The sequence below is a fragment of the Oncorhynchus masou genome, chromosome 31 (assembly GCF_036934945.1).
Source record: "Oncorhynchus masou masou isolate Uvic2021 chromosome 31, UVic_Omas_1.1, whole genome shotgun sequence".
NCBI lineage: Eukaryota > Metazoa > Chordata > Actinopteri > Salmoniformes > Salmonidae > Oncorhynchus > Oncorhynchus masou.
In genome coordinates this window covers 48,857,951-48,871,402 of record NC_088242.1, presented here as the reverse complement: position 1 = coordinate 48,871,402, position 13,452 = coordinate 48,857,951, and the positions used below count along the sequence as shown (strand labels likewise).

General features: G+C 44.0%; 1 protein-coding gene across 1 annotated transcript in view; it reads right to left on the bottom strand.

The window, feature by feature from the left end:
• LOC135524047 (PHD finger protein 21A-like) overlaps nt 1-13,452 on the bottom strand; it is a 121,412-nt gene that overhangs the window by 91,035 nt on the left and 16,925 nt on the right. The window contains exon 4 of the mRNA XM_064951188.1: nt 4,687-4,719. Coding sequence (XP_064807260.1) covers nt 4,687-4,719 — 33 coding nt within the window. The remainder of the gene's footprint in view (nt 1-4,686; nt 4,720-13,452) is intronic.

Genomic DNA, 13,452 nt, shown 5'->3' with positions numbered 1-13,452 from the left:
CCCTTCGGCATATCAGATCACGACTTCCATTCTGATCCTTCCTATAGGCAGATACTCAAACAGGAAGTACCCATGCTAAGGTCTATTCAACGCTGGTCTGACCAATCAGAATCCATGCTTCAAGATTGTTTTGATCATGTGGACTGGGATATGTTCTGGCTTGCCTCAGAGAATAACATTGATGTATACACTGAACGAGTTCACAAGGAAGTGTATAGGGGATGTTGTTCCCACTGACGACTAAAAACCTACCCAAACCAAAAATCGTGGATAGATGGCACTATTCGCAAAACTGAAAGCTCGAACCACCACATTTAACCACAGCCAGGTGACTGAGAATATGGTGAAAATCAAACAGGAAAAACGATTGTACAGAGAGTTGGAGTCGCAATTCAGTATGTGGCAAGGACTCCAGACAATTATGGATTACGAGGGGAAAACCAGCCACGTCGCGGAGACTGACGTCTTGCTCCCGGACAAGCTAAAACACCTTTGCCCTCTTTGAGGACCATCGACGCGGCCTGCTCCCAAAGGACTGGGGGCTTTCCTCCTCCGTGGCTGATGGGAGTAATACATTTTAGAGAGTGTTAACCCTCGCAAGGCTGCCGGGGCTAGATGGCATACCTAGCCACGTCATGCGCAGACCGGCTGGCTGGAGTGTTTACGGACATATTCAATCTCTCCCTATCCCAGTCTGCTGTCCCCACCATTGGTTACCTGCACTTTCTTGGGTACAGGAACAAACTAAATGACTATCGCCCAATAACACTCACTTCCGTCATCATGAAGTGCTTTCTGAGGCTAGGTAAGGATCATATCATCTTCACCTTACCTTTTTAGACCCACTGCAATTTGCATTCCGCCCCAATCAATCCACAGATGACGCAATCGCAACTGCACTGCACTCTGCCCTATCCCATCTAGAAAAGAGCAATACCTTTGTAAGAATGATGTTCATTGACTACAGCTCCAAGCTCATCATTAAGCTCGGGCCCTGGGTCTGAATCCAGCTCTATGCAACTGGATCCTGGACTTCCTGGTGTGTGGTGAAGGTAGGAAACACCTCTACTACACTGATGCCTCTTCACAGTGGCTCAACAAAGGTGCATGCTCAGCCCCTTCCTGTACTCCCTGTTCACCCGTGACTGCATGGCCATGCACACCTCCAACTCAACCATCAAGTTGGACGACACGCCTCCCGAATGGCGCAGTGGTCTAAGGCACTGCATCGCAGTGCTAGCTGTGCCACTGGGGATTCGGGGTTCGAGTCCAGGCTCTGTCACAGCCGGCCGCGACCAGGAGACCCATGGGGCTGTGCACAATTTGGCCCAGCGTTGTCCAGGTTAGGGGAGGGTTTGTCCGGCAGGGATGTTCTTGTCCCATAGCGCAGTAGCAACTCCTGTGGCGGGCCAGGCGCAGTGCATGCTGACACGGCCGCCAGGTGTACGGTGTTTCCTCCGATACATTGGTGCGGCTGGCTTACAGGGTTAAGTGGGCATTGTGTCAAGAAGCAGTGCAGCTTGGTTGGGTTGTGTTTCAGAGGAAACACGGCTCTCGACCTTCGCCTCTCCCGAGTCCATACGGGAGTTGCAACGATGAGACGACTAACTACCAATTGGATACCATAAAAAAAAGTGGTAAAAAAATAAAATCAACTTTTGCAGACAACAGTAGTGGGCCTGATTTACTAATAATGACGAGACAGCCTAAAGGGAGGAGGTGAGGGCCCTTGCGGAGTGGTGCCAGGAAAATAACTTCTCCCTCAACATCAAGACGAAGAAGCTGATTGTGGACTCCAGGAGACAGCAGCGGGCGCACGCCCCGATCCACATCGACGGGGCCACAGTGGAGAAGGTGGAAATCTTCAAGTACTCAGTGTACACACAGGTAGTCTTGTGAGGAAGGCTCAACCGTGCCTCCTCAGGTTGAAGAAATTTAGCTTGGCCCCGAAGACCCTCACAAACTTTGACAGATGCACCATTGGGAGCATCCGGTGAGGCTGTATCACCCCTTTTGTATGGCAACTGCACTGTCCGAAACCGCAGGGCTATCCAGAGGGTGGGGCAGTCTGCCCAACGCATCCCTGGGGGCACACTGCCTGCCTTCCAGGATATTTACGTCACAGGAAGGTCCAAAATATTCATCAAGGACATTAACCACCCGAACCACGGCCTGTTCAACCCGCTATCATCCAGAAGGCGAGGTCAGTACAGGTGCATCAAAGCTGGGACCGAGAGTTTACAGTACCAGTGAAAAATGTGGACATCTACCCATTCAAGGGTTTTTCTTTATTTGTACTATTTTCTACATTGTAGAATAATAGGGAAGACGTTAAAACTATGAAATAACATACATGGAATCAAAAAAGTGAAACAAATCATAATATATTTTATATTTGAGATTCTTCAAAGTAGACACCCTTTGCCTTGATGACCGCTTTGCACATCCTTGGTATTCTCTCAACCAGCTTGATGAGGTAGTCACCTGGAATGTGTTTAAATTAACAGGCGAGCCTTGTTAAAGGTTCATTTGTGGAATTTCTTTCCATGTTAATGCGTTTGAGCCAATCTGTTGTTGTGGCAAGGTAGTTTTTTGTTGTTGTAAAAGACCAAGTCCATATTAAGGCAAGAACAGCTCATAAGCAAAGAGAAAGGACAGTCCATTACATTTTACATTTACATTTAAGTCATTTAGCAGACGCTCTTATCCAGAGTGACTTACAAATTACTTTAAGACATGAATGTCTGTCAATTGGGAAAATTTCAAGAACTTTGAAAATTTCTTCAAGTTGAGTCACAAAAACCATCAAGCGCTATGATGAAAACTGCCTCTCATGAGGACTGCCACAAGACACAGTTCTCTGCTGCAGAGGATAAGGTCATTAGAGTTACCGTCCTCAGAAATTGCAGCCCAAATAAATGCGTCGCAGAGCTCAAGCAAGACGCATCTCAACATCAATTGTTCAGACGAGACTGCGTGAATCAGGCCTTCATGGTCGAATTGCTGCAAAGAAACCACTACTAAAAGGACATCAAGAAGGCCAGCATCCCGGAGTCGCCTCATCACTGTTGACGTTGAGACTGGTATTTTGCGGTTACTATTTAATGAAGCTGCCAGTTGAGGACTTGTGAGGTGTCTGTTTCTCAAACTAGACACTCTCTAATGTACTTGTCCTCTTGCTCAGTTGTGCACCAGGGCCTCCCACTCTTTCTATTCTGGTTAGGGCCAGTTTGCTCTGTTCTGTGAAGGTGGTAGTAGTACACAGCGCTGTACGAGATCTTCAGTTTCTTGGCAATATCTCGCATGAAATAGCCTTCATTTCTCAGAACAAGAATAGACTGACGAGTTTCAGAAGAAAGTTCTTTGTTCCTGGCCATTTTGAGCCTGTAATCGAACCCACAAATGCTGATGCTCCAGATACTCAACTAGTCTAAAGGCTCGTTTTATTGCTTCTTTAATTTAACTTCTTATGGCTAGGGGTGGCTAACTTTTATACATTAAAAAGCATTCAATGTGATTTTCTGAATATTTGTTTTAGATTCCATCTCTCACAGTTGAAGTGCACCTATGATAAAAAAATTAGACCTCTACATGCTTTGTAAGTAGGAAAACCTGCAAAATCGGCAGTGTATCAAATACTTGTTCTCCCCACTGTAAATGCTACCTGAATTTTCTTAGATACACTTTGTATATGCGGTTTCCAGTTTGCACAAAGTCCAGTTTAGTTCCTAGAGGGCCGTCGTGGTATCGGCTTGGGGAAGAATATACACGGCTGTGACGATAACCAAAGACAATTCTTTGGGAGCTAATGTGATCGGCATTTGATTGTGAGGTACTCTAGGTCAGGTGAACAAAGGGGCTTGAGTTCCTGTATGTTACCACAATCACACCATGCATAGTTAACCTTTTGTGGGTTCCAAATATCTCTAACGGTCACCCCAGGGTGAGTTGTTTTATGCACGTGATGTCAGAATGCACTCACTGTTCCAAAATGTGACTGTTACGCAACAGGACAGTTAACACACGCTGCCTGCTTGTGATCTATAGACTATTTTTCAACTTGTCAATTTCAAATTATTTTCCAACAAGTTGTATTTTCTAACAAAAAAATTGAATGGAGAGGTGTTCCGCTTCCTCATTAACTCACAAAGAAGTAGCCCATTTAAGCTGCTGTACAGATGAGGACAGTATATCCGGAGAGAGCCATGATTACGTGAAACAGAGTATGTTAGAGTCCCTGATGTCTCTCTGGAAGGAGCTCCTCGCCCTGAGTTTGTCTACTTTATTTTCCATGGACTGAACATTAACAAGTAATACACTTGGAAGCGGTGGATGGTGTGCACGCCTTGAGTCAGACGACAAGTCCATTCCGAATACCTCTTCTCTACCGGTGGCGTCTTGGAGCAGCCTCGGGGATAAGTTAAATTGCCTTGGGGATACGAATTCGGATCCAATTCGGGAAAGTCGTATTCCTGGCCGGAATGCTGGCGAGTTACCGCCGCTCTGATATCCAAAAGTTATTTCCGGCTGTATGTAATAATGCAAAAAACGTTCTGGGCTAATAATGTAAGAAATAACTACTAAATAAATCCTGCAAAGTTGCTTAGGAGGTAGAAACAGAGCTGCAAATCCTATCGGCACCATCAGTCTACTGAAAACAAACCAATTAACTGAAATTGTATTTACCTGTGGGTCCTGTTTCATCTGGGTGACCAGTTTCTGTAGAAGAAAGAGATACATGTGGGTAGGATAACAAATGCATTCAGGGACATTCCGCAAGATAAGAATTTGTTCTTAACTGACTTGCCTAGTAAAATAAAGGTAAAAAAAAACATGTATATTAAAAAAAGACTACTACAGCCTGTGGACAGTGAAACTAATAGGCAAAAACATTCAACTGTGTTCCATACCCAAATTGTGACATTGGCCATCATTCAGTCTGAACAAACATAAAATTGAATAACACATACAACACTTTGTATTTTCATCATTATAGTAATTTGAATATTTGATTAGGTTATGACTTTATAAAATACAGAAATGTGACTTTTTACATGCTCATACATTTTACATACAGTATTTACATTCAACTTTATAAAGACATACTATAGGCCTACAGTAGGCAGAGTTAAATTGCCTACTCATCCTGAAGATAACTAAAACAAATCGATAAATGAGTGTGTAATCGTCAACAAAGTATAAAAATAACCTTAACACGCTAAAGAACCACATACCTTCATTAACTGGGTGCTAAACATCTGGTTCCTATTGCTATGAGGTGACATGGGACATGACTAGGCAGAGGACTTACTAAGCTGGCCTTTCAAAGCGCTGATGCCAGGTCTACTCTATGTGGCTGACCACTCCTCAGAGAGTCCTGTTCAATGTGCTGGGAGTGTGGTTATGGGACATTAGGGACTGAGCTCAATTGAAGATACTGGCCTGACCCCACTGGTGCTCAACAGAAAGGAGGCTGAAGACCTGGGCTGCGTAGTGAATAGGGTGTCATTTGGGATGCATCCATTATCTAGGACACTCATGCTTACTCACTAACAAACATGTAATGAAAATGGATGCTTCCCACAAATAGTGCATTTGGAAAATATTCAGACTTAATTTCCACATTTTATTATGTTACAGTCTTATTATGAAATTGATTAAATTGTTTCTTTTTTTCCCCCTCCATCTTGGTGGTTCATCATTCTTAATTAAATGGAATAAGTTTGGGAGATGATCATTGGAAATATGATGCACATGAGCTCAATTTCAAATCTTATAGCAAAGGGTCTGAATACTTATGTAAATAAGGTATCTATTTGTCATTTTTAATACATTTGCTAAAAAAGCAAAAAAAATGCTTTGTCATTATGGGGTATTGTGGATTTTATTAAATACATTTTTGAATAAGGCTGTTATGTAACAAAATCTGGAAAAAGTAGGAATCTTTACTTTACAAATGCACTGTAAAAGGAAGTAAGGATTCGCTGCTAATTCTAATATGTACTTAGTTGTGCATTGACGTCAAATCGGAGTAAAAATTCTACTTAAGTGGAAGTATGGAATCACCAAATAATGCAACGGTCTTCAGTGGATCTTCTCAAACATACATTGACTCGGTGACTGGGTTCATCAGAAGCCCATAGGTTACGTTGTTCCTACTGTGATGAAAACGTATCCATTTCAGAAACCAGTGAGACATGGCAGCATTCTCGCAAAACAGAAAATGCAAACTACAGTAAGGTGCCTGAGAACATTGACTATTACAAACAGACCAACTACGACCACTGAAAGGCAATCGGAGGCAAAAAGTCAGTACAGAGAAGGTGGAGTCACAATTCAACAGCTCAGACGAGACGCATGTGTCAGAGACTCCAGACAACCCTTGATTATAACGGGAAAGCCAGCCACGTCAGACACTGCGCCTCACTTCTAGACAAGCTAAACACCTGTTTTGAGGAAAACAACAGAGCCACCGATGTGGACCCCCACCGCTCACAAGGACTGTGTATTCCTGATCTCCCTAGCTGAAGCAAGTAAGACATCTAAACAAGTTAACCCTTGCAAGGCTGCCGGCCCAGACTGCATCCAAAGCAGTGTCCTCAGAGCATGCCCAGACCAGCTGGCTGGAGTTATGGACAAATTAAATTTCTCACTATCCCAGTAGATGGTCCCCACTTGCTTCAAGACGTCCACCATCATTCCTGTAACCAAGAAAGCAAAGTTAACCGAACTAAATGACTTCGCCCCAAAGCACTCCTGTAATCACGAAGTGCTTTGAGGGAACAATTAATGATCATATCACCATCATCTTACCTGACACCATAGACCCACTACAATCTGCATACAGCCCCAACAGATAGACGCAATTGCCATTGCATTGCACACTGCCCTATTCCACCTAGGCAAGAAGAATACCTATGTAAGGATGCTGTTCATTGACAACAGCTCAACCTTCAGCACCATAGTGCCTCCAAGCTCATTACTCAGGGCCCCGGGTCTGAACCCCTCCCTGTGCAACTGGGTCCTGGACTTCCTGACGGGCCAACCCCAGTTGGTGAAGGTAGACAATACCGTCGCCAAGCTGATCCTCACACAGAGGCCCCACAGGGGTGAGTGCTCAGCCTCCTGTAATCCCTGTTCACTCATGACTGAGCACTTCTCCAACTCAATCATCAAGATTGCTGACGCCGCAACAGTGGTAGGCCTGATTAAAAACAATGACGAGACAGCATACAGGTTTCTCGTCGGTTTCTCAAATGACTGCCCCGCCTGGTTCACTAACTACTTCTCATATAGAGTGCAGTGTGTCAAATCGGAGGGCCTGTTGTCCGGACCTCTGAAAGTCCATTTTATTTATTTTTATTTCACCTTTATTTAACCAGGTAGGCAAGTTGAGAACAAGTTCTCATTTACAATTGCGACCTGGCCAGGATAAAGCAAAGCAGTTCGACACATACAACGACACAGAGTTACACATGGAGTAAAACAAACAGTCAAAATTACAGTATAAACAACTCTATATACGATGTGAGCAAATGAGGTGAGATAAGGGAGGTAAAGGCAAAAAAAGGCCATGGTGGCAAAGTAAATACAATATAGCAAGTAACACACTGGAATGGTAGATTTGCAATGGAAGAATGTGCAAAGTAGAAATAAAAATAATGGGGTGCAAAGGAGCAAAATAAATTAATTAAATACAGGGACAGAGGAATTTGTTTGTGCTAAAATATAGGTGGGCTATGTACAGGTGCAGTAATCTGTGAGCTGTTCTGACAGTTGGTGCTTAAAGCTAGTGAGGGAGATAAGTGTTTCCAGTTTCAGAGATTTTTGTAGTTCGTTCCAGTCATTGGCAGCAGAGAACTGTAAGGAGAGGCGGCCAAAGAAATAATTGGTTTTGGGGGTGACTAGAGAGATATACCTGCTGGAGCGTGTGCTACAGGTGGGAGATGCAATGGTGACCAGTGAGCTGAGATAAGGGGGGACTTTACCTAGCAGGGTCTTGTAGATGACATGGAGCCAGTGGGTTTGGCGACGAGTATGAAGCGAGGGCCAGCCAACGAGAGCGTACAGGTCGCAATGGTGGGTAGTATATGGGGCTTTGGTGACAAAACGGATTGCACTGTGATAGACTGCATCCAATTTGTTGAGTAGGGTATTGGAGGCTATTTTGTAAATGACATCGCCAAAGTCAAGGATTGGTAGGATGGTCGGTTTTACAAGGGTATGTTTGGCAGCATGAGTGAAGGATGCTTTGTTGCGAAATAGGAAGCCAATTCTAGATTTAATTTTGGATTGGAGATGTTTGATATGGGTCTTGGAAGGGGAGTTTACAGTCTAACCAGACACCTAAGTATTTGTAGTTGTCCACGTATTCTAAGTCAGAGCCGTCCAGAGTAGTGATGTTGGACAGGCGGGCAGCGATCGGTTGAAGAGCATGCATTTAGTTTTACTTGTATTTAAGAGCAATTGGAGGCCACGGAAGGAGAGTTGTATGGCATTGAAGCTTGCCTGGAGGGTTGTTAACAGTGTCCAAATAAGGGCCAGAAGTATACAGAATGGTGTCATCTGCGTAGAGGTGGATCAGAGACTCACCAGCAGCAAGAGCGACCTCATTGATGTATACAGAGAAGAGAGTCGGTCCAAGAATTGAACCCTGTGGCACCGCCATAGAGACTGCCAGAGGTCCGGACAGCAGACCCTCCGATTTGACACACTGAACTCTATATGAGAAGTAGTTAGTGAACCAGGCGAGGCAATCATTTGAGAAACCAAGGCTGTCGAGTCTGTCAATCACCACATCCTCATCGGCAGAGTCGAAAGCCTTGGCCAGATCAATGAACATGGCTGCACAGTAATGTTTCTTAACGATGGCGGTTAAGATATCGTTTAGGACCTTGAGCGTGGCTGAGGTGCACCCATGACCAGCTTTGAAACCAGATTGCATAGCAGAGAAGGTATGGTGAGATTCGAAATGGTCGGTAATGTTTGTTGACTTGGCTTTCGAAGACCTTAGATAGGCATGGTAGGATAGATATAGGTCTGTAGCAGTTTGGGTCAAGAGTGTCCCCCCCTTTGAAGAGGGGGATGACCGTAGCTGCTTTCCAATCTTTGGGAATCTCAGACGACACGACAGAGGTTGAACAGGCTAGTAATAGGGGTTGCAACAATTTCGGCAGATCATTTTAGAAAGGGTCCAGATTGTCTAGCCCGGCTGATTTGTAGGGGTCCAGATTTTGCAGCTCTTTCAGAACATCAGCTGAACGTATTTGGGAGAAGGAGAAATGGGGAGGGCTTGGGCGAGTTGCTGTGGGGGGTGCAGTGCTGTTGACCGGGGTAGGAGTAGCCAGGTGGAAAGCATGGCCAGCCGTAGAAAAATGCTTATTGAAATTCTCAATTATGGTGGATTTATCAGTGGTGACAGTGTTTCCCATCTTCAGTGCAGTGGGCAGCTGGGAGGAGGTGTTCTTATTCTCCAAGGACATTACAGTGTCCCAGAACTTTGAGTTAGTGTTGCAGGAAGCAAATTTCTGCTTGATAAAGCTAGCCTTGGCTTTTCTAACTGCCTGTGTATAATGGTTTCTAGCTTCCCTGAACAGCTGCATATCACGGGGGCTGTTCGATGCTAATGCAGAACGCCATAGGATGTTTTTATGTTGGTTAGGGGCAGTCAGGTCTGGGGAGAACCAAGGGCTTTATCTGTTCCTGGTTCTACATTTCCTGAATGGGGCATGTTTATTTAAGATGGTTAGGAAGGCATTTTTAAAAATATCCAGGCATCCTCTACTGACGGGATGAGATCAATATCCTTCCAGGATACCCCGGCCAGGTCGATTAGAAAGGCCTGCTCGCTGAAGTGTTTCAGGGAGCGTTTGACAGTGATGAGTGGAGGTCGTTTGACCGCTGACCAATTACGGATGCAGGCAATGAGGCAGTGATCACTGAGATCTTGGTTGAAGACAGCAGAGGTGTATTTAGAGGGTAAGTTGGTTAGGATGATATCTATGAGGGTGCCCGTGTTTAAGGCTTTGGGGAGGTACCTGGTAGGTTCATTGATAATTTGTGTGAGATTGAGGGCATCAAGTTTAGATTGTAGGATGTCTGGGGTGTTAAGCATGTTCCAGTTTAGGTCGCCTAGCAGCACGAGCTCTGAAGATAGATGGGGGGCAATCAGTTCACATAGTGTCCAGAGCACAGCTGGGGGCCGAGGGTGGTCTATAGCAGGCTGCAACGGTGAGAGACTTGTTTTTAGAGAGGTGGATTTTTTAAAGTAGAAGTTCAAATTGTTTGGGTACAGACCTGGATAGTACGACAGAACTCTGCAGGCTATCTTTGCAGTAGATTGCAACACCGCCCCCATTGGCTGTTCTATGTTGTCTGAAAATGTTGTAGTTTGGAATTAAAATTTCAGAATTTTTGGTAGTCTTCCTAAGCCAGGATTCAGACACAGCTAGAACATCCTGGTTGGCAGAGTGTGCTAAAGCAGTGAATAGAACAAACCTAGGGAGGAGGCTTCTAATGTTAACATGCATGAAACCAAGGCTATTACGGTTACAGAAGTCGTCAAAAGAGAGCGGCTGGGGAATAGGAGTGGAGCTAGGCACTGTAGGGCCTGGATTCACCTCTACATCACCAGAGGAACAGAGGAGGAGTAGAATAAGGGTGCAGCAATAAGCAATAAGAATTGGTCGTCTAGAACAGAGAGTAAAAGGATGTTTCTGGGGGCGATAAAATAGCATCAAGTTATAATGTACAGACAAAGGTATGGTAGAATGTGAATACAGTGGAGGTAAACCTAGGTATTGAGTGATGAAGAGATAGATATTGTCTCTAGAAACATCATTGAAACCTGGAGATGTCATCGCATGTGTGGGTGGTGGAACTAATAGGTTGGAGAAGGTATAGTGAGCAGGACTAGAGGCTCGACAGTGAAATAAGCCAATAAACACTAACCAGAACAGCAATGGACAAGGCATATTGACATTAAGGAGAGGCATGCTTAGTCGAGTGATCAAAAGGGTCCGGTGAGTGGAGAGGTTGGTTGGGGGTCACGGCGATTTAGACAGCTAGCCAGGCCATCGGTAGCAAGCTAGCATAGGATGTTATTTTTGTAAGTCGCTCTGGATAAGAGCGTCTGCTAAATGACTTAAATGTAAATGTAATTAGCCATCTCTTGCGTTCCGTCAGTAGATTAGTGGGGTTCCGTGTGGTAGAGGGATTAATCCAAATCACACAACAAAAATAAAAACAATAGATATAGTTAGAGGCCCAAGAAGACAAAAATAATAACAATGAAAATAAATAAATACATTTATTTATTGTCCGATTGTCTATTCAGATAGCAGCCGATAAGACAGCTAACGGTTAGCAGGCCGCAGATGGGCGTTCAGGTAACGTCGCAACGGAGGAGCCAGCCGGATAACTGCTTCGGGTAGATAACGTCGGCAGTCCAATTGTGAAGGCCCGGTGGGGCTCCGCGTAGGCAGTAAAACGGGTCCGGATAGGTGACTGCAGCCCAGGAGTGATTGATGGAACTCTTCAGCTCGCTAGCTACAGAATAATTGATGTTTGCCCCCCGGAATCGATGAAAGCTTTAACTAGCTTCTGGCTAAGCTCCTGGCTAGCATCTTGGAGTTTCTGGCTAGCTTCTTGGAGGATTACAGATTTGAGGTAAATAATACTTTTTTATAAATATAAATTGGTGAGGCGGGTTGCAGGAGAGTGTTTTGAAGATGAGTATATGGAAAAAAAATAAAAAATGAAAAAAAGTTCTATATATATATAGTTCTATATATATATATCTTTTGTCCTCGTCGTGTCATATATATATATATATATATATATGACACGACGAGGACAAAAGACGTCTGAACTGCTATGCCATCTTGGAATGCCAAGAATTGGGTGCCACAGGGTTAAATTCTCAGGCTGACTCTTCTCTGTATACAGTGCCTTGCGAAAGTATTCGGCCCCCTTGAATTTTGCGACCTTTTGCCACATTTCAGGCTTCAAACAAAGATATAAAAAAACTGTATTTTTTGTGAAGAATCAACAACATGTGGGACACAATCATGAAGTGGAACGACATTTTTTGGATATTTCAAACTTTTTTAACAAATCAAAAACTGAAAAATTGGGCGTGCAAAATTATTCAGCCCCCTTAAGTTAATACTTTGTAGCGCCACCTTTTGCTGCGATTACAGTTGTAAGTCGCTTGGGGTGTCTATCAGTTTTGCACATCGAGAGACTGACATTTTTTCCCCATTCCTCCTTGCAAAACAGCTCGAGCTCAGTGAGGTTGGATGGAGAGCATTTGTGAACAGCAGTTTTCAGTTCTTTCCACAGATTCTCGATTGGATTCAGGTCTGGACTTTGACTTGGCCATTCTAACACCTGGATATGTTTATTTTTTGAACCATTCCATTGTAGATTTTGCTTTATTGTCTTGTTGGAACTAACCAGAACAACATCTTTAATCTCCGTCCCAGTCTCAGGTCTTTTGCAGACTCCATCAGGTTTTCTTCCAGAATGATCCTGTATTTGGCTCCATCCATCTTCCCATCAATTTTAACCATCTTCCCTGTCCCTGCAGAAGAAAAGCAGGCCCAAACCATGATGCTGCCACCACCATGTTTGACAGTGGGGATGGTGTGGTCAGGGTGATGAGCTGTGTTGCTTTTACGCCAAACATAACGTTTTGCATTGTTGCCAAAAAGTTCAATTTTGGTTTCATCTGACCAGAGCACCTTCTTCCACATGTTTGGTGTGTCTCCCAGATGGCTTGTGGCAAACTTTAAACAACACTTTTTATGGATATCTTTAAGAAATGGCTTTCTTGCCACTCTTCCATAAAGGCCAGATTTGTGCAATATACGACTGATTGTTGTCCTATGGACAGAGTCTCCCACCTCAGCTGTAGATCTCTGCAGTTCATCCAGAGTGATCATGGGCCTCTTGGCTGCATCTCTGATCAGTCTTCTGAAAGTTTAGAGGGACGGCCAGGGCTTGGTAGATTTGCAGTGGTCTGATACTCCTTCCATTTCAATATTATCGCTTGCACAGTTCTCCTTGGGATGTTTAAAGCTTGGGAAATCTTTTTGTATCCAAATCCGGCTTTAAACTTCTTCACAACAGTATCTCGGACCTGCCTGGTGTGTTCCTTGTTCTTCATGATGCTCTCTGCGCTTTTAACGGACCTCAGACTATCACAGTGCAGGTGCATTTATACAGAGACTTGATTACACACAGGTGGACTGTATTTATCATCATTAGTCATTTAGGTCAACATTGGATCATTCACAGATCCTCACTGAACTTCTGGAGAGTTTGCTGCACTGAAAGTAAAGGGGCTGAATAATTTTGCAGGCCCAATTTTTCAGTTTTTGATTTGTTAAAAAAGTTTGAAATATCCAATAAATGTCGTTCCACTTCATGATTGTGTCCCACTTGTTGATT